At 39.8% G+C, this 20689-nt stretch overlaps 1 protein-coding gene across 1 annotated transcript; it reads left to right on the forward strand.

Moving 5' to 3' along the window:
• The first annotated feature begins 13791 nt into the window (after window positions 1-13791).
• On the forward strand, window positions 13792-19297 carry TMED7 (transmembrane p24 trafficking protein 7). Its single transcript, XM_054004410.1, has 3 exons — window positions 13792-14095; window positions 16369-16614; window positions 18420-19297. Exons 1-3 carry the CDS (start codon window positions 13928-13930, stop codon window positions 18654-18656), a joined length of 651 nt encoding a protein of 216 aa, XP_053860385.1. The 5' UTR covers window positions 13792-13927; the 3' UTR covers window positions 18657-19297.
• Window positions 19298-20689: the final 1392 nt, after the last annotated feature.

Genomic DNA, 20689 nt, shown 5'->3' on the forward strand with positions numbered 1-20689 from the left:
CTCAAAAATCCTACCTTTTACTTTGTGATTACTTCTATTATAATATCTAAACTTTTGTGATTTCTTGTTCTTCCTGCAAAGTTGGTAAATTGTTCCATGGGTCAAACTCAAGACCACAGGGGTTTCTGGCTGCCTGCCAGGGTCTCAGAGGCTTCTGCCCTGGACCCGGAACATCCAAGAGTGTCTGAGGGACACCTTGGGTTCCGACAGAACTCCACACAGCCTTCACCTCTCTCCATCCCTGCGTCTGCTGAGGCACTTTGCGAGCACAGAGCTGAAATCACTGAGAGCTGAACTCACTAGAGCTGAAATCACTCCACAAGTGCTAGCTAAAGATGCCTGTGGCTAGGAGCTAGCCAGGGGGCCCAGACAGGCTGCGCCTCATCAGCACAGTGCTATCCGGGACACCTACGCGGCTGCTGCCCTGGGGGCCAGACAGACCCCCGGGACCCCAGACCACCATAAGGAACATAAATATTAGCCTAACATATTCAAATCTATCTTCCTTGGAAATGTGACTCTTTTCAGGAAAAACTGATTTGTGTGAGTGAGCCTTGGAATAAGTGACCTTTGGTGTTTTCTCACTAAAGTAAATAATCATCCTTTTTTTCTAGCTGTACTAAAGATTTCTTTTGTCCAGTGGGACAGTGGTTCTTTGTCTCTTTTTGTAAGCAAAGCAGGGGGAATCCCTTCTTCAGATTAGAATGATGTGTATTGGTATTATAACACAACTTAAGAGACAGATCTTCTTGAACCATGCCAGAATATAAAATCATTGCTCTGGGTCACTTAGTTTTATTAGAAATGAGCAGTGCAGGATCTGTCTTTGCCCAAACTCACAATTTCTTATTGCTTTCACTTCTCCATCTTTCCTTAATATTTCCATTTTGCAAAGCAAACATAAACTTGCTCAGTTTGCAAATGACTTTGCAATTGCAAGCACAAATGTCCCATTATACAACTGCATTTGCTTCCTATTTTAATCAGTGCAACAACTTTGCAATTGTATAAATGTGCAATTACAAAACCTGCTGATATGAAACATGATAGAGAAACCCTCACTGTTGACATGCCGCTACCCTCCAGCTGAATATATCATGTTCAGTGCTATAGTTCTTGTCTGTAATAACACCCTACCTAGTTCACCTGTTTACGCTCTAAGAAATGTGCTGAATTGTAACTTTTGTGCCCTTTTGAAGAAGCAAGAGAGGACAGAAAGTGATGTCTTCATTTGGGTGACCTCTGCAGGTACAAAGGTAATCAGTTTGCTGCATTAGAGGTATCATGTATTGATCCATGGTAAAATTTAGCTATCTCCACACTCAAGATCCTTTTAGACTGGAGGTAGCTGACCTCACAGTGAAAGAATTAGCTATTTCTAGAGAAAGAAAAAAGCTTGTTTTCCCTGCTTGTATTTCTTTATTTTCTTGGACAGATGATTTTTCAATAGATTTTTCTCCATACTCTATGTAACACTAATAAAATAGAAAAACCTTTCTGAGGACTGCCATCCTGGATAACTCTTTCCCTCAAGTTATGGCTAATATTCTGAATGTCAGCACAAGGAGGAAAGGCATGCGTGTCCTCTGACATACACAGAAAGTTAAAAATTATCAACAACTAGTGACAATCTACAGAGAGATATCAACACTTTTGAAAAGGAAAAGAACACATATATATATATGGGGGGGGAGTAATTTCATAAAGTTCCCTCTCTAATTTTTAAACTTAATATTATGAAAGTATTACTCACAGTTTCAGGGACTATTTTATTTTTTGTTCAAGCCCAAAGCAGCTTCAAGAATGCAATATATGCATATTTAACATGCTTATTCCAGGAGGGAAACAGAGGTTTTTTTATTTTCTGTTCTCTCACTTTTTTCAGCATCTAGTATATTAAAAATGTACATATGCAAAGGGTGTCCGTGAATGAAAGATTCCACCAGTTCTGTTTGTTGTCAGAACTACATATATTGGTGTCCAGACCTGCAGACTGCAGTAATGATGATTACTATCATTTCTGCAGATACAGCCCTACAATTTAAACCCCTCACCAATTAGTAATAATATCAACCCAGAGACATAAATTCTAACCCAGAAAAATTAGTAGAATGTATACTATAAGCATCTAAATTCCAGGGGGAAAAAAAGTGCATGGGTTCATTGCAACCTCCTTTAAAGAACAAAGTTCTTTAATATCAACATCAGTATTTTGCAATCTAACTATAGGTGTAATTTTTAAAGTCCTCTGGAATTAAATGCTGCCACATGTGACTTTCAAAAATGGAAGCAGTATTTTAAATGAAGGCCCTGAATTTCTTGAAATACTTTATTTTCTCTGCAGAGTTTCTTGATGTCAGCTTTCCATTTAATCTAATGTAGAAAAAACTGTTGTCAAAATCCCGCCTGTACCATGGTAAGTTATTAAGCAAATTAAAACCATACTATGACTATGATTAAGCCAGACCTTGGTTTTTATTTCTGTATACACGTTGAATTATGACATACTTGTTACAACATAGAGAGCCTTCAGTCTATCGTAATTTTGTATTGAAATTGTGTCACAGTATCCTAATTCATACAAAGATGCTGAAAAATAAACAACTGCGAGTTCCTGGCACCAAGATGATCTACAAGCACTTAGAACTTTAGAATAAATACATGTCCTAGGAAACTGACTTTTGTTACTGCCTCTCACTCATCTTCAATAGTATCCTAGCCTTTCTTCTTCTGCCCATAAGCAAATCTAACTGTTGAAGCAAACCCTTGTATTCTTGGTCTTGCTTCCCTACCACAGCCACTTTAGAAGTCTCCCTTCTATGCTTTAAAATGCCTCTATCACACCAGACCAGGTTTGTCAGATTATCTGTTTACCACTTTGGCTAACAAAACAAATTAACCTTTTGCACTGAAAGAACCTGAAAGAACCTGAAAGAGCATCTGGCATACAAAGCATATTGCAAAATTATCAAGTCACTAAAAGCATCTTTTGAAGGCAGCTGTGGATATATGTGTAATTTTACAGATTGGCATAAGGACACTATCTTTCCATGTCTGTGATTAACTACTAGCCATCATCAAAGATTTCAATACATAATTCAAAACATAGCATGGAAATCTCTCTGGTTTCATAGTCCATACTGGTATAAAACCTGGTTATCTATTAACCTAGTGATAGCTACCTGTCTTACAGGAATGTGATAGGTCCTACGGTATCTCTTATAGAGACAAATAATAAACATTACAAGTTTGGGTGGATTAATTATGCAAATAATTTGAAAATATCTTCAGAAGGGCCAGATGAGATGATAACCCAAGAAATGACAGGAAGTGGAAACAGAAAATATGAGATTGGAATAAAAGCTTGAAGTGAGAGAAAGGAAGCAGGTTTTGTTGTCCACAATGTTACTGTTTTCTTGTGCCCAGGATCCAGTAAAGAACAGCAGCAACAATAATCAATCCATTAAAGCCTGGCATCATGCTTGTTCTTTCTTTCTTTCAAAAAACATGCCCCCCTCAAAAAATAGGCAATCCCATTGCCTGGTGTATGCCCTCATTCATCCCATTCATCAGATTTTATGGCAGGACTCGCGTTACTGTTTTCTCCTAACAGAGTGGCAGATGAGCAGCAGATGCTGATGGTAATATCACCTCTAATATGAGCTGGTTTTGTACTTCTTCACAGGTGTTTGTCTCCCGCATGACTGACAGCTGAAACCAGTTCAAAAAGGATGATTAAGGCTGGAATAGATATGAAACCAAGTTTCCTCCTGGCTTCTCCTCTTCTTCCTGCTGTGCCCCATGTGGCTGGCAGAGCTTTGTCATTGTGGAACAGAGGCTGCTGGAAGTGAATTCTTCTTAAGCAGACTGGCTTTTGTTCAATTTTGACTAAGGCTTCTAGCCCAAACTCTTGAACAATCTGTGCTGAGAAAGCTCTCTGTGTCTGTGTACAAGGTTTGTGTTGTTTTTTTTGTTGTTGTTGTTTTTTCTTTTTTGTTGTTGTTGATTTTTTTTTGTTAGTGTTTTGTTTTTTGGTTTTTTTGGGTTTTTTTTTTAGTTTTTTGTTCATTTGAGCTTTTCGGTTGGTTGGTTTTTGTTGTCGTTGTTCTTTTCTAGAGGCTTCAAGTTGGATTCAATCTGTGGTACAGAGAACCATTTTCTGAAAGACTGTGTTATGTGCAGAGGATCTTTACTATCAGCCTTGTGCTAGCATATTCTTTGAAATTTACAAGAAATTAGGCTTTAGATTTAGATGCAGCCAAAATTATTCTTAGGTTTCTATACCTCTATTTCTTTATGTGGGCAAATTGCGGAACAAATCAGGGAGGCATACTGCATTATTTTACTTCTTGTCTATTAATTAATTCATTTTTTCCCTGTACAAATGGGTGAAAAAAAATGGTGTTTACACACTAAATTTTTCTTTCTGAAAAAGGAACACATGATTCAATGGTTCATTTTCTGTCACAGCCATAATTTCATCATGTGCAATCCAAGGTTGCTCTGTGTTCTAAAATAGTCAGCATATTCCTCATCTTTTTGTGGACATGCAAGAAGCCAAATAGTTTTATGGGTTTTACAAATCCTTTTCCACTTCACTTGGTATGACTTCCAGAATTCAGTATCTGAAATGTCTTTGTGCAAGTCTACAAACAGAGAGACTCTTTAGCAATATAAAATTTTGTGTGCACTAATATCAGCACAATGTTCACAGAGCATTTTGTGTAACTGTTGAAGGAGTATCCCTCTTTTATTTCATTAGTGACAATGGTAGACAACCACTCCTGTCTGTCTGTTAGAAGTTGTCATCACTTCTCACCCAAGTTCAAAGCATGTCTAGCCAGCCTTTACCTGACAGCTATTTTTGTTGAATGCTTTGGTGAATCATATAAAAACTATATGTGCCTTTTGCTGCAATATACACTTTATAAATCCTTCACTTACTTATTTTCCAGCTAAAAAGAGAGGATTAAGGACTATAAATAATTCCCATGTTTCTTCATCTAACTCTACATCCCAAAATTCACATTCATCTCTCTCTTTTTCTGCACAAGGCAATTTTAGAACAGCCACAAGCTCCTGGGTAACAGCTTTGTTGTTGTTATTTTTAATCCCACCTTAGAGGCTTGCTTTTCCCCCTTAATCCTGTTTTCCACATCCTCATTCCACCTCAAGAAATCCCTCTTCCTCTGCTTCTTCCTCTCTCTCTCCATACTGCTACATAGGGTTTTCATCTTTGCCTGGACTTAATCTGTTACAAATTGTCACATCCAGGCTTGAACTCCTACTTTTTAAACGGTATGACATTGAGCATTTGCTTCTCCAAATGCTTCTATTTTCTGTAAGAATACATGAATGTACCAGCATCTCAAATACCTTAAAAGCAGCAAAACATACAGAGCAAGTGAAAAAAGCCACATAACAAAACTCCAGCTCATTCACAGTGGACCTGATTATTTTGCTGGAATCACTATGAATGGGAAAGAACCATTCTACTATATTATAGAAAAGAAAAACTGAATTATAGAATGGTTTCAGCTAGAAGGGCTATTAAAGATCATCTTGTACTAGCCTCCCTGCCATGGGAAGAAAATCCTTCTGCTAAGCACCATCCTCAAAACCTTCCTCAAGCCCCATCCAAACTGGCCTCAAGGACTTCCAGGGCTGGGGAATCCACAGCTTCTCTAGGAAATCTGTTTCAGTGTCTCACCACCCTCACAGTAAAGAATTTCTTCCCAATATCCAATCTTAACACATTCATTTTAGTTTAAAGGCATTCCTTCTTCTCCCATTGCTACATACCCTTTTTAAAATTCCCTCTCCAGCTCTCTTGCAGGTGTCCTCAGATCCTGGAAGGCCATTAGAAAATTGTCTTGGAGCCTTCTCTTCTCCAGGCTGAGGGTTAGGGTTGGTTTTCTGGGCTGTAAGTGCACATTGCTGGGTCATGTCCAGCTTCTTGCCCCCAACAACCCCCCAAGACCTTCACCCCGGGGCTGCTCTCAATTTGTTCCCTACCCAGCCAGTGCTTGTGCTTGGGATTGCCCTGACACAGGTACAGGATTTGGCCTTGCTGAACATCATGTTGTTCACGTGGCCCAACTTCTCCAGCCTATCTAGGTCCCCCTCCATGGCATCGCTTTCCTCCACTGTGTCAGCTGCTCCACACAGCCTGGTATCATCAGCAAACTTGCTGAGGGTGCTCTCCGTCCCACTGTCCCTTGTCACCAACAAAAATATTAAATAGTGCTGGTCCCAAGGTTACCTGATGAACATAATTTGTCAGTGGTCTTCACCTGGATATTGAGCTGTTGACTGGAACTGTCTGAGTGCAACCATCCAGTCATCTCCTTATCCTTCAAGTGGTCTAGATATCAAATCCATGTCTCTCCAATTTAGAGACAAGGATCTTGTGTGGGACAGTGTCAAATACTTCCCACAAATCCAGGTAGATGAGGCCAGTCACTCTTCTCTTATCCACTACCTCTGTAATCCTGTCATAGAAAGCCACCAAATTTGTAAGGCATTTGCCTTTAGTGAAGTTTGTCACCAATCACCTTTGTATTTTCCACATTCCTTAGTCAGTTACCAGAAGGTTTGGCTCCACGGTTTTGCCAAGCTGTGAGGTAACTGACAGTTTTGTAGTTCCCTGGATCTTCCTTCCTTATTTTTCTTTTTAAAAATACGGATTATGTTTCCCCTTTTCCAGTCAGTGAGAACTTCACTGGACTGCCATGACTTCTAAAATATGATGGAAAAGATGATAGCAATTTCCTTCACCAGTTCACTCAGGATCCACACAAGAATCTTGTTGGGTCCCATTGATTTGTGCACCTTCAGGTTTCTCAGATATTCTTGAACTTGACCTACAGCAGGTGGCTCTTTGTTCTCTCAATCCCTCCCTTCACCTGCAATTTGGATGGTGTGACTGAAGAATTTACTGGTGAAGGAAGAGGCAAAAAAGTAATTGAGTATCTCAGCCTTTTATTTCAGGGTTACAGTCCTGAGTAACCAAGTCTCCTATACTCATCCTGAAAGAGCTCACATTTTTCCTAGTCTTCCTTTATCACCAGTGTACCTATAGAAACTTTTCTTGCTGCCCTTGATGCCCCTGGTCAGGTTTAATTCTATCAGTGATTTAGTTTTTTAATCTAATCCCTGGGTAGTCAATCTCTCCATATTCCTCCCAGGCTACTTGTCCTTGCTCCAAGCCTCTGTAGGCTTCCTTTTAATGTTTGAATGTGTCCAGCAGCTCCATATTCATCTGTGCACACCTCCTAAAGTTTTCACTTGGCTTCCTGTTCATTGGGAGGCTCGTGAGCCTGAAGGAGGTGATCCTTGAACATTAACCTGCATTCCTGGGGTCTCCTTCCTTCCAGGGCTTTATCCTATGGCACTCTACCAAGCAGATCCCTCTAGGCCAAGACAGCTGCTCTGAAGTCCAGGACTTGCTTTGCCCCTCCTCACTGCCCTAAGGATCTCAAACACCACCATTTCATGGTCACTGCAGCCCAGGCTACACTTGACCTTCACATCCTGCACCAGCCCCTCCTTCTTGGTGAGAACAAGGTCCAGCACAGCACCTCTCCTCGTTGGCTTCTCTGTCACTTGGAGAAGGAAGTTACCATTGAGGCATTCCAGGAAACTCCATGCTTAATGCTCTACACTATTGTCTTTCCAACAGATAACAGGGTGGTTGAAGTCCCCCATGAGGACCAGGACTTGTGAACATGAGGTTGTTCCTACATGCCTACAGATGACTCAGATGTCCCCTGTCCCTGCCATTCCTTTAATCCCAGCCCATCATCCATCCCCAGGCAGAACTCCATGCACTCCGAGCTTATCGTTGACATAGAAAGCAACATATCCTCCTCATTTCCCCTGCCTGTCCCTTTTTAAAGAGGAATATATAAAATATAGAGAACTATTACTGGTTTTGGTCTTTTAAAATGTGTCAACTATTACGAAGCCACAATATTGGTTCTAATATTTTCAAACTGTTTCTGTAGGGAGAATGATGCATTTTAATAGAGCAGCTGGGGTTAAACCATGATAATACTTAATAATTTACTGCCCAGCTGGCAGCTAAGCCCCAAGCAGCTGCTCACTCATTACCCCTAGTGGGATACAGGAGAGAATCAGAAGGGTAAATGTGAGAAAACCCATGGCTTGAGATAAAAACTGTTTAATAGGCAAAGCAAAAACCACACATGAATGCAAAGTAAAACAAGGAAATAATTAACTCCTTCCCATGGACAGGCAGGTGTTCAGCCATCTCCAGGAAAGCCAGGCTTCATCATGAATAAGAGTGACTGGAGAATACAAATGCCATCTCTCTGAACCATCCTCTTTTCCTCCTTTGTCTTCCCTCAACTTAATATGCTGAGCATGATGTCATCAGGTGCAGAAATGTGCCTTTGGTCAGTGGGGGTAAGCTGTCCCAGCTGCATCCCCTTCTTAGCTCCTTGTGAATCCCAGCCCACTCACTGCTGGGGTGAGGTGAGGAGCAGAAAAGGCCTTGGCTCTGCATAAACACTGCTGAGCAAGGAGAACACCCCAAGTTATTAACATGGTTTTCAGGACAAATCTAAAACCCAGCTCCATACTAGCTACCATGAAGAAAATTTCTCCATCCCAGATAAAATCAGCATGAATGTTTTATAACGCATTATAAATCTAAGTGAATCTAAATCTGAGTGAATAAATGTGCCCATAAGGAAACAAGTCTTTCTTTCATTAGGTAAAGTACAACAAGATTATCAAAATTCAGCCATGACTGGGAGAAAAAAAACAAAACAAAACAAAAGGTGAGCCACTGGGAAGAGTGCTTTAGGAAGGAATCTTAAAATGCTTCATTTAAAATCTGGCCAGGGCATCCTTTGGGGCTCCTATCTAATTCACTGCATTGTCTCTCTCTTTCTGGGTTTTTCAGCCCTTCCCCAGATCCCTCCCCTTCACACCATCCACTGAAGTCCAGGTTTGGACTAACAGGAATTGATCTTTCACATCTCCTGAGCACTCCAAATCCTAATGAATCTAAAATAATTGGGATGGTCTCATTGTTGTACCCTAGCAGTCCATGCTGTGTAACAGGGATGGGGAAGTCTTCATCTGTCCCTGGAGAAGACTGGGAACTGTTAATGTCAGCCAGAGATTGCTGAGAGCAGGTCACATCTGCCACTGATGCCAGAAAAGAGAAATGTCATATATTTCCCATGAGGTAGCATTTCTTCATTTTCCATGGAGCAACTTTTGCAGTTTCCTTCCTGCTCAGAAGATGGGTGCTTGTAAGCCTTATTGCTGGAGGTCTCTGTAGGTTATACACATGGACTGCTGGTACGTAAATGAATGTATGGCTTTCCCTGCTGAACTGTGAGCCTAAACAATGTGTAGGCCTTGGATGTTGCATTCTGTTGAGCTATGCCTACATTATGTTTGGCCATGATTGCCATATTACTTTAATATTTTTAGCTTTCTGATATCCACTTATCACTGAATTGAAAAAGTTAGTTTGAATGAATATACTTTGAACAAAAACTGAGAAGAGGGGAACTAAAGGGGTAATAATTTTAAACCAAAAGAGGGTTTAGACTGTATTTAAAGAAGAAGATTTTTACCATGAGGGTGGTCAAACACTGGCACAGCTTGCCCAGTGAGGTGGTAAATGCCTCACCCCGCAAGTTCAGGTCGGATGGGGCTCTGAGCAACCTGGTTTAATTGAAGATGTCCCTGCTCTGTTCAGGGGCATGGACTAGAAGACCTTTAAATGTGCCTTCCAATCCCAACCATTCCATGATGCGATGGTTCCATGTAAATTGTGGTGACCAAGAGCTCCCTCTTGTGTGTCACAGAAAGAGCAGCAGGTCCGTGTCTCCACAGGTCTCGCCTTGGACCTGTAAGTAAAAACTTTTTCCTCAGACATTTGCAATCATGTTGAGTTCCCTACCTTATCTGAAAAGAAATAAGAAACAAACAAATAATAAACCACCATGAAACAGACATTTTGAAACAAATTCTAATCCAATAGACTTTATTATGTACAAACATATTTTTTAAAGATGTTGAAAATCAAAGGACTGTGTTTATCCAAAAACAGGTTCACAAATTGCTCTTGTCAATAACTCAGGACTCTGCAAGAGTGCATGTGGGATATTTCAGATCATAAGAGGGGTCGCAGCTTTCCCAGCATTCTCCATTCTTCCAACTCCTTGCACAGCAGCAGGTCTCAGCCTGCTCCTCTGTGAAGCTGTACATGTGGAAAGACAGTAAATGCTTAATTTTTGGTGCACTTAAATTCGGTTTTCGTCTAAAACATTTATTTGAATTTGTTATTTTCTTGGTGTTTTCTTTATGAAGGTGTTTGGGCTTTTATGCAATCAAATAACACAAGCACAGACAGTAGTGCACTGACTTTTCAGACTCAAAGAAGCTCATTTCTTGTTCACTGCAGTTTCAGAAACATGAGAACAGAGGTTAGAAAATGCACTGAACCTTGAAAAAAAGGATAAATTCAAGCAGTTTTAAAGTCCAGTGACTTTTTCCTCCACAGCATGACTTTGCACAAATCACACTGAAACAGTGTGATGAAAATGTGTTAGTATACTTGACTGCACTTCAAGTGTTTTTTGCAAGTGCCAGAGTTATTCAATGCTGCTTTTTAAAGTACAAAGGCCAGTGAAAAGAAAGATTTATCTGTATTTTAGTCTGTCTGGTTTATTTTAGTAATTTTAGCCTGTCCAAAATTAAGCATTATACTGGGAAGTAAAGAGGAATTAATTATCTTGACATCAAGGTCTGTTACTTATATGAAATCTGCCAAAGCAAGCCCAAGCAAAGGCTTTTAAAGCAGATATACTTAAAGTGGGGAAACTTTACCATTTTAGGTAGTTTGAGTAGCAAGAAAAAGTGTACTGTGGAATATGCTTTAAATGAGAATTAAATTAAAATTATTAAGTGGATTTTTTTTTTAACTGTTACAAATAGATTTCTGGCAAGATATTAAAGGACTGTAAAGGTGAATAACAGGGTTTTTTTTTCTATCTCACTATTTAAATTATAGGAAGTGTTATTTCAGTCATAAGATCTTATTTTGTAAGTCTGCAATTTCATCCATATCAACAATCTTTAAGATCTCTAACTATCTCAGGAGAAAATATTAGAAACTTGATTCAGCTACTAAGCCAAGAAGAAACATAAAAAACTGAATATCCTGTATTTCACAGATTTCTCTGGTCTTTCTGCAGTGGTTTCCGTGTGTTTTTGAAGGAATGAGAACTGCTTGTACAACTATAGTTCATTAGCAGTCTTCAGAAGAGCATGTTTTAATTGTCTGCACAAGAAACACATGTCATTTGTCAATTTTCATTTTTCATATACAGAAAGTGACAACATATACTTACAAATCAAACCAATGTAAAAATTAAATGAGTCCTTGTTTTTTTTTCCTAGTCTTTGACTTTGCACGTAAGGTAAAAAGGATTATTAATAAAGGCCATGTATCTATGCATGCATGTATGGGAGAAGTTGTAATACAGACTTCTGCTTGCAAATATTCTGTCACAATAGAAGAAAAAAAGCTATAAACATTTTTCTCAGGCAAGAACTATGCTGACAGCACCTGAAACTGATTCTCACCCTGCTAAAACAGACTGTCCAGTAAAAAATTAAAACTCTTCATATTACTCCTTTTAAAATACATTTTTTGAACTTATTATTATTAGTTTCAAGCTGCAGAAGAATTACTATAATTCATAAGTAGTTCATAATGCTAGTAACTAGTTCTCAATTACTATCACGATTGCTACATATATAAACCAATTAGTCCTTAACAAACCTACACCAGATGAGCTGCAAGCACACCACACAGTGGAGCTGATGCTATGCAGTTAGTGCTGACAGCTCTGCCTGGTGGTGGTGTAATGAGGAGTCACCAGGGTTAAAGGGGACCAGGCTGGAGAGCTTCTTGGATGCCGTTTGCCTTCTTTACTCCATTGATGTTTTATAATCTCTGACCCCAATCCAAAAAGAAATGGATGTAATCTCATCTGCCTTTCCTGATTTATTGTGGGGATTGGAACATCTTCTAGGTTTTTGCTTATTCTTCAGGTGTCACCAGACTCCTTTCTTGCCTGCTCTATATCTCTCCCCTTCTGTGTTGTTGATTATTTGGTGATGGGTTTCCAATCACCATTTCTTAGGTAAGCTTCATTTTGCCCATTCAGTGAAACTTTCAGAAAACTACTGGAAAGAATGAACTAGGAAACTGTAATCTGGACATGATCACTTCAATTGCTGTGAAAAATCACAGAGGAAGTCTTCCTGAAATGTATTTCTTGCTACATGAAGGAGAAGGTGATTAGTTGATACAGTTCCTGCAAGTCTCTGGTCACTGATTTAAGTAAAATTACTGGAGCTGCATCATATGCTTCAGATATATAACCTGCTTTTGAGCCATCTCAGCTATCAGCCAACACTTAAATGCCATCTAAAATAAAACAGTGTGTTTAAATGAAAACAGCAAACATCTGAGGATTAATTGTAGATGGATAATGTCTGCCTCAGCTGTAAGGTGGGTACTTGGAAAAGCATCTGGCATGTCACTATAATCCACATCTGCATATCTATTAGAGCCTTCTATACATTAATTTTGGGTTCCTCTGCCCTATGAATTCCACAGTCCTCAAACTGATGCCCAAGTTTCTTACGCAGTGGTGAGGATGAAAATCATACATTTCACAAGCTAGCACAGGACTGCTCTCCATGGCTAGAGGATTATTCAGCAGCACCCCAGTGTGGTGCTTCTTTTAGCAGTAGTTACTTCATGCAGGTTCAGTCCCTCTTCCAGAGAAGCAAAATGGGCGACCAGATCCACAGCATTACAAGCTCCTGCTCCTGCCTGGGAGGTCTGAACTGAGTTTTCCTTTTCCTACTCTGCCTGATTTGTTGCAGAACTTAATATATTAAGAATGGAAGGTATCTTTGATTTCTTCTTTTTTTTTTTTTTTTTTTTTTTTAATTTGTAAAAATAATGGAGAAAGGCTGAGAGTGCTAGAGAAAGGAAGGCTGTGTGCAGACCTTATAGCAACCTAGCAGTGTATGAAGGAGGCCTACAGGGAAGCTGGAGAGGAACCCTTCATGAGGATCTGTAGTGGTAGGACAAGAAATAATGGGTACTAACTAAAAGAGGGGAAACCTAGGTTAGACATAAGGAAAAAATTCTTTATAGTGAGGGTGGTGAGACACTGTAACTAACAGGTTGCCCGAGGAGATTGGGAATACTCCAAACTTGGCGGTGTTCAAGATCAGGCTGGATAGGGCTCCGAGCAACCTGATCTAGTTCAAAGTGTCCCTGCCTATGGCAGGTGGATTGGGACTCACTGATCCTTCCAACTTTTAACACTCTATGACTCCATGACTGACTGGAGTGGAACTTGAAAGTCGACACTCCTCCAATCAACGTGAGCACTTTAATCGACGTTTTATATCTCTATTTATTCATTCATCTCTTATTCACTCTCTGCAATGAACGCTCAAGGATCTGCACAGCAGAACTCTCCAGACTCCTCGGAGAGCACCGAGGTCGTTCTTTGCGTGCGCTCTGCCACAGGTGATGCCCGCCATTTCCAGATGTAGGCCCTAGCGGGACTCTCAAAAACTTAATCTGCGGGCATCGGCGCTCAGCAGACACCAACGCCCGGTCGCGATATGACGCTGGGAGAGGGCGAGGCCATGCTCACCGGTTGCCCGCCCCTTGCCCGCCCCTTCCCCGCCGGACACACGTCCCGGAAGCGCTCCGGGAAGGTGCGGGCGCTTCCGGGTGCTGCCGCTCGTCCCGTCGGCCACGCCGCGTCCCGCCCGCAGCCTCGCAGCCCCGCAGCCCCGGCCGCCCCGAGCCCCTCCGCCCCCTCCTCACCTGTCTCCGCGCCGGGCGATGCTGCCGCGGGGCTCCCGAGGGCCGCTGCCGCCCTTGTTGCTGGTGTGGGCGCTGGCGGCCTGCGCGGCGCGGGCCTCCGAGATCACATTCGAGCTGCCCGACAACGCCAAGCAGTGCTTCTACGAGGAGATCGCCCAGGGCACCAAGTGCACCCTCGAATTCCAGGTACCCCGGCGGGAGGAGCCGCCCCGGCCGTGCGCTGCGCTGGGCCGCGGCCCCGAGCCCTACACCCAGGCCCCTGCAGGAGGCTCTCCCTTAGCTCCCTTCCTGTAGGGAGTATTTGGGAGCAGCGGCTGGATCCAATGAGAGGTTTCCATCTTGACTAAAGAAAACTCTGCGGGAGCGGCTGGAAGGCTTCCGTATAGTGCAGTGCTGAGTGGGACACAGAGTTGGCCCTGAAAACTGGCAGTGTCTGTAGCCTGGTCGCTGCATGTAGTGCCCCACCTGAACAGCGCAGAGAATACCTAAAGCACACCTGACCAACAAGGTGCCGCAGACGTCATTTCCTTGTGGTTTGTGAAGCATCGACAGGATGAGCACAGTACATCTTAAGAACTAATGTTTCGTATTTCAGAGTACAATTCAGGTTTGGGTTACATACTAAACAGTGAAAGGGTGATAGGAGAAGGATGCATCACTGTTTTGGTGTCTCTGAGTGTGTCAGCATGGTTGGAACTTTTCAGTCTGTCATTTCAGTATATGAACTCACTGATAGTACAGCAGCAGGATGAGAGAAAACTCATGCCCGATGACAAAAATCACAGTTATCTTTGGGGGGCTTTTGAAAGTAATTTTTATGGCCTGACTTTTCTTGCTGAAGTCCTGTGCTTTCTAGTTTCTCAGTTGCTGTCCCATCTCAAGTATATTTGGGGAATGTTGCTGCCAAATACCAGTCCTGCTTACTCTGTCCTGTGTGGTCTAAGTCCTGGATATCTTTTTCCCTACCCAAATATTTCTTGTCCCTGACTGTTTCTTCCATACAGACTTTCCTGTGCTGTACTTTGCCCTGCAGTTTTGAAGTGGGTGTCACTGGACAGATAAGCATGCTGTTGCCATTTTTATTTGTGACCAAACCAGGATTAGCACTGCTAAAAGAAAAGTCTAGATTTGACCAGCCAGCTTGGAGTGCTGTGTGAATGTCGTTTGGCAATGTGTCTCAAGAATTGACAGGAGGCACAAGCAAATTCTGTGGCAAGGAATCCTAGGGGAACTTTAAAGTTCTGGCCAATCTTTACTATCTCTATGTAAACTGATATTTTCAGGGTGCCTACAGAACTGAATGCAAGTGACTTCCATGTAATTGGTAAAAAGCATATCCTAACCAAATTGTAGATTGTATTTCAAAAATGAAGAGGTGTGTTATTGGTTGCCATCTGGATACTTTTAAAATTTTGCCTTTGTGGAAGAGCTGCTGCTCCAGTCTGTTGTTATTTCAGTTGTACCACTAATGTAATCATTTTAATAACCTGGTATTTCAGAAAACTGATGAGCATTTAAACAATGCCGTGGACTGAAGTGCAGATACAGAGATACTAAAATATTTCAGTGATTTCTGCACACATATTAAACAAGTCTCTTCCTCCTTCAGCATGCTTTAACTTAAAAGTAAAAAGTTTGCAGCAAAGATAAAGTGTGAAACTGCTATGGTAAAAGTCATCAGAATACCAAGTTGTGAATACCTGAACTCCTGATCAGTCTTTCTGGAGAATCCAGGTAATAATACACTGTAGACCAACAGTAATCAAAGTATCAAAAACCCCCTTGGAATAATTGTGAAGTTTTGAGTCAGTTGCAGGCATTATCCGGATGTGCTGGTTTTTGGAAGAACTCCTGTGTCTAACTGCAGGAGGGAGGTGGCAGGTCCCCCAGAGCTTGCTCTCTTGACAGCAGCTGACAGGAAAACCGGACAGGTTGAAATTCCTGTTCTACTGGTCAAACACCATTCCTACAGCCTAATGCAGCTGATACATAGCAGGGCAGTTACAGTTTCCTGGCCACACAGGAAGGAAGTGTCTTGCTGCATGTTAGCAGTCTCTGCTGGATGAATCAATTCCACGAAGGACCTGAATGTATTGCAAATGTCAGACTCATTCCTGTCATGTCTTTCCAGTCCCATGTAGTTTCATCTACTGTAGCCTTTGCTGTTGTACAGTTAGTAATAACAAAGTAACTAAAATTGTTCTCCTGAGGGTTTGAAAATACAGTTGACATTGCAAATACTGAACCTAAACCATTTTTAATTTTTTTTCTGTGTGTCGTTCATGGGAAAATAATTTTGCATACTCACTTTGAAGGATTCTCAAATGAATGCATTATATTTTAAAACACCTATCAAGGCAAAAAGCTTTGCAGTCCCACCTGCCAGACCCTACTTCTTAGAAGAAATCTGTAAGTATCCATTTTTTTAAAAAAGACAATTCCTTGGTTTTTTTTTCCAGGTGATCACTGGAGGTCATTATGATGTTGACTGTCGGTTGGAAGATCCTGATGGTCTTGTACTGTACAAAGAGATGAAGAAACAATATGATAGCTTCACATTTACTGCATCCAGGAATGGAACATACAAGTTCTGCTTCAGCAACGAGTTCTCTACTTTCACACACAAAACTGTGTACTTCGATTTCCAGGTTGGAGAAGATCCACCACTGTTTCCTAGTGAGAACAGAGTAACTGCGCTTACCCAGGTAAAACGCTGTTGTGTTTGACAAAAGTTGTTAGGTGAAGGCAATTTTACTGCAAGTTCAGCTGCTTTAGTTATCTACATCACTTTTGAAAATAAATTAATTGAAGCTTTTAAAATACTCTGAATTGCAACAGATAGGCTTTGTTAATGCCACAGTTGTTTGGGATTTTGTTGCTTGGGTGGTTTCTAGATTTTTTTTTTGTTAATTGTTTTCAGTTTGGTTGGTGGGATTTTTTTTTTTTTTTGTCTCCTGACATGTGTATTTCACTAAAGAGATATTGGTGGAACAGGATTGAAAAAATTTTCAAGCTCTGGAGAAACTCTCTGAATTATTTCTGTATTTAAAACAGTAGAGTCTTTTTTTAGGAGGAGGACTCATGTAACTACTGTTTTTAAAATGGAGAAGGAAATTCTAGCAAAATAAATCAATAAAGTCAGCTGTATTTATCTGGCTTCTAGATATTTGAGCTTTATAAGTCTACAAAGTGTCGGAGCATTACTATTATTGTATTTTTAGGATTTTATAGTTTTGTACCACCTGTACACAATCTAAATACCTTAAAACTTTCTTTGAAACATTTCATTAATTGCTGCAGTACTTTTATTTTGTGTTCAAATTCTTGATACTGTATCTCCTAGTTTTTTTGGGGGTTTTTTTTGTGTTTTTTTTTTTTTTGCTTCTTTGGAAGGAGGTTCTTTTTGCAGTTCTGGTCAGGCTTGTGGCATGACCACATTTGGGCAGCTTTTCATGGGAACAGTTAAAGGTAAATCCATAAAACCAGAGTGATTAAATCCCTTGTGCAGATCAGGATGTTTCTACAATTTACCAATAGTAAAACTTAGTTTGGAAAAACTCATTTTGAGTTTTGTTGAGAAGATTATCTTAGACTTGTTCAGACACATGTCTTTAAAGTCATCAAAATGTGGTTAGACACAGATATAAGGGACTGAGAGGAGTCCTACAAGGGCATTAAACATTTCCTTTATAATAATTTGTGCCGATTATCTTCAGGAAATATTAAGTCATTAAAGAGAAACCTAAATTGTAAGTAGAAAATAAGTATTTTGAAGATCTAATGACTATCTCTTAGTGATCAAAACACAGTGAGGAGTACTTTTACTTACAGCAGATGAACTGAAGCTGCAAGAAGTTTATATAAAAAACTGTCTAGGACTTGGAAAACCAATAATGCTTTTTGTAAAATGAAAAATCATGAAATTGGCCAAGTTGGTAAGTATTTTTGTATGAGTAAGGTATTGAGTGTTCAAGAGCACTGAAGGATAACTTGTCCCTTCTCTAAACACTTCTTGTATACATGACTAAAAGAATGGTCCCTTGACAACAGAATAGACATTGTACAACTTGAGTGAGAATTAATGAATGAAGAATGTCATATTTGTGAAAACAGAAGCATGTAATATATGCTGTGTGTATCTTAATATTATAAGCTACTGCTTGGTTTCCTGTGGCATTAACAGCTGGAAGATCAGTGACATTTCAGAAATATTTCTGAGGGTCATTTTGAATCCAAATATGAATTTGGAATTTGTTAATTAATTCTCAGACCTCATTGCTTTTTATTAGTTCTGTGGTTTTATCTGCTTCTGTATTTAACAGCGTCAAGTTTTTGTGAATGAAGTTTCATCAGTATAAGTTACATTTGACTGTATTTACACTATTTCTATCTGACATTAGTCTGAGTTAATTCTTAGCTTGCAAAGTTACATGACTTCTCATTTTAAATAATCAAAGCACAAAATCACTAGAAGGGTTCTTAATTCCATGTTGTGTGTTTGTTTCTCCAGATGGAGTCTGCGTGCGTTTCAATTCACGAAGCTTTGAAGTCTGTCATCGACTATCAGACTCACTTCCGCTTGAGGGAAGCACAGGGCCGCAGCAGAGCAGAGGATTTAAACACAAGGGTGGCCTACTGGTCCATAGGGGAAGCAATCATCCTTCTTGTTGTTAGTATCGGGCAGGTATTTCTCCTTAAAAGCTTCTTCTCAGATAAAAGAACCACAACAACGCGCGTTGGATCGTAACCAGTAACGGCAATGCTTCAGGTGTGTTACTCATTAAGATTAGCGGTTCTCCAGTTTAACTGTAGGTACAGAGGTCTGAATATGCAACATTCAAATGTGTATACTCCTCATCTCTTAAAAATCACAAAACAGACCCAAAAAGTTATGAAAGGGACACATAATCTGAAATATTTTTAAGGATCCTTTGGAACATAAGTGTTTTAATTCCTATAATAAAATACCTGGCAGTGTTTAGTCTCTCTTTATTTCTACTGATACTAATCCAAACCAGGTTTGATTTTTACCAGTACAATTAGCCATCTGCAGTGTAACACTTTAAAGTAACCCAACAGTCTAGTGTCTGATAAAAGAGAGTATATATATGAAAATCTCATTTCATTTTAATTTTCAGGATGAATATCTTGGATTATAAAAAAGAAAATGTGATTAACTGTAGTGCACTGTTTTGATTTGCTGTTTAAAAAAAAATGGAATTATACCCCTTGCTTTTTTGTAAAATTTTTGAAAGCTTGGCACTACAATGTGGTACACATCTGTATCAGCCTGGAAAGTCTTCAGAATTTGCTGAATTTTATACTTCATTATGATTGCTTAAACATACATTCTTCTGTATTAAAATAAATACATTTTCTCTTTTGCAATGTTTGTTTTACTGAAGAAATCATAAGCTGAGACTACTCAGGAAATTCACTTCTGCATACAAAAAAAATATCCAAATTTCCAAGTTTATGTAAAAAACATGCAGTAGAATAGGGAGTCTTCTAACTTTGTCATCGAACCTGTGCAGTACTCATACATGCTGCTGCTGCTGCTTTTTTGGATTTAAGACAAGAAGTAGCTTGGTTTGTTAAGTAGCACAGTACCAGCACTGGATGAGGTTATATTATGTGTTAGGCACGTATAAAGCTTTTTACTAAATTGTTTTCCTAGTAAGAGGGCAATTTGATATTGATACTGCATTGCACAAGTGCTGTAAATAATCCTCTGTGTGGTGCACTGAGACATGACAGCCTTGTGCATATAATTGCCACTCTATTTTGTTAGTGGTCAGGAAATGTTTTAAATATTTCAGGTTATCTTTTTGGTAGTTATTAGAGTTACATTGTTTTCACTGCTCATGTCTTCAGTAGCTTATGTACTGTAAAATTCTGTTTTATTTAGTTATGGAAGATAGTAAATGTATGTACATGCCCATAGTTTGAATTGAGCTGGTCATAGTAAGGCTAAACTCCTTCAAATGTCTCTGGGAAAAAAAAGAAGTAAGTAAGGCCAACCAATTCTTAAATGCACACAAAATAAACTAAAGTGAAAAATTTGTCATGTATTACTGGCTAAATCAAAAGATGCTTCTTACACAAGTTCTTGGCAAGCAGAGAAAGAGGGCTACACCCTTATTGATTGCCTACAGTATTTCTAGCAAAAATTTGAAATTACATGTTCAGGTGACACTTGAGCAGTCTGAGGAATTGATCTAAGATGACTTGATTTTAGAATCATGTCATGGTTGAAAAAAATAAAAGTGCTCCTACTCTGTTGTGAACTGATTGACTGCTCTTTTGGAAATGGAAGGAAAACATCAGACAGCTCAAAGATTATTTAGAAGGTCATGGAGATATTAAAAATCCTTTAGTAAAATTCAGGATGTAAAGTTCTGCTGTCCTGTACTGAATTTTGAATACTGCAGTCACATTTTGGGATGCAGGTTCCCCAGAAATTGTTAGACTCACTAATACAAGAAAACAAAAGTCTGCTTTTGTCTTGCTATACAAATCTGTGCCTGCACACAACATTCTTGATTGTACCTTTATGCTTTCTTCTTGTGCTTCAGCAACTGATGTCTAGTACTTTTTGTGCTGCGTTGCACACAGTAGTGAAGCAAGTGGTACACTTCAGGTGCAAGTGTCAAATGAAAACATGATTTACTTTTGCTAGTGTTCATTATTTCTGGAGTTTGAGTATTACGTAGCTTTAATCACAGCAAAGGCATTTGTTTGAAAGCTTGAATTGTATTGGGTTTTTTTTTCCACTGAGTT

The sequence above is a fragment of the Vidua macroura genome, chromosome Z, assembly GCF_024509145.1.
Source record: "Vidua macroura isolate BioBank_ID:100142 chromosome Z, ASM2450914v1, whole genome shotgun sequence".
NCBI classification, from domain to species: Eukaryota; Metazoa; Chordata; class Aves; order Passeriformes; family Viduidae; genus Vidua; species Vidua macroura.

Coding starts and splice junctions, on each gene's coding strand:
- TMED7 (XM_054004410.1), top strand. CDS start 13,928: ATGCTGCCGCGGGGCTCCCGAGGGCCGCTGCCGCCCTTGTTGCTGGTG. Junction 14,096..16,368: donor AGTGCACCCTCGAATTCCAG/GTACCCCGGCGG, acceptor TTTTTTTTCCAG/GTGATCACTGGAGGTCATTA. Junction 16,615..18,419: donor GAGTAACTGCGCTTACCCAG/GTAAAACGCTGT, acceptor TTGTTTCTCCAG/ATGGAGTCTGCGTGCGTTTC.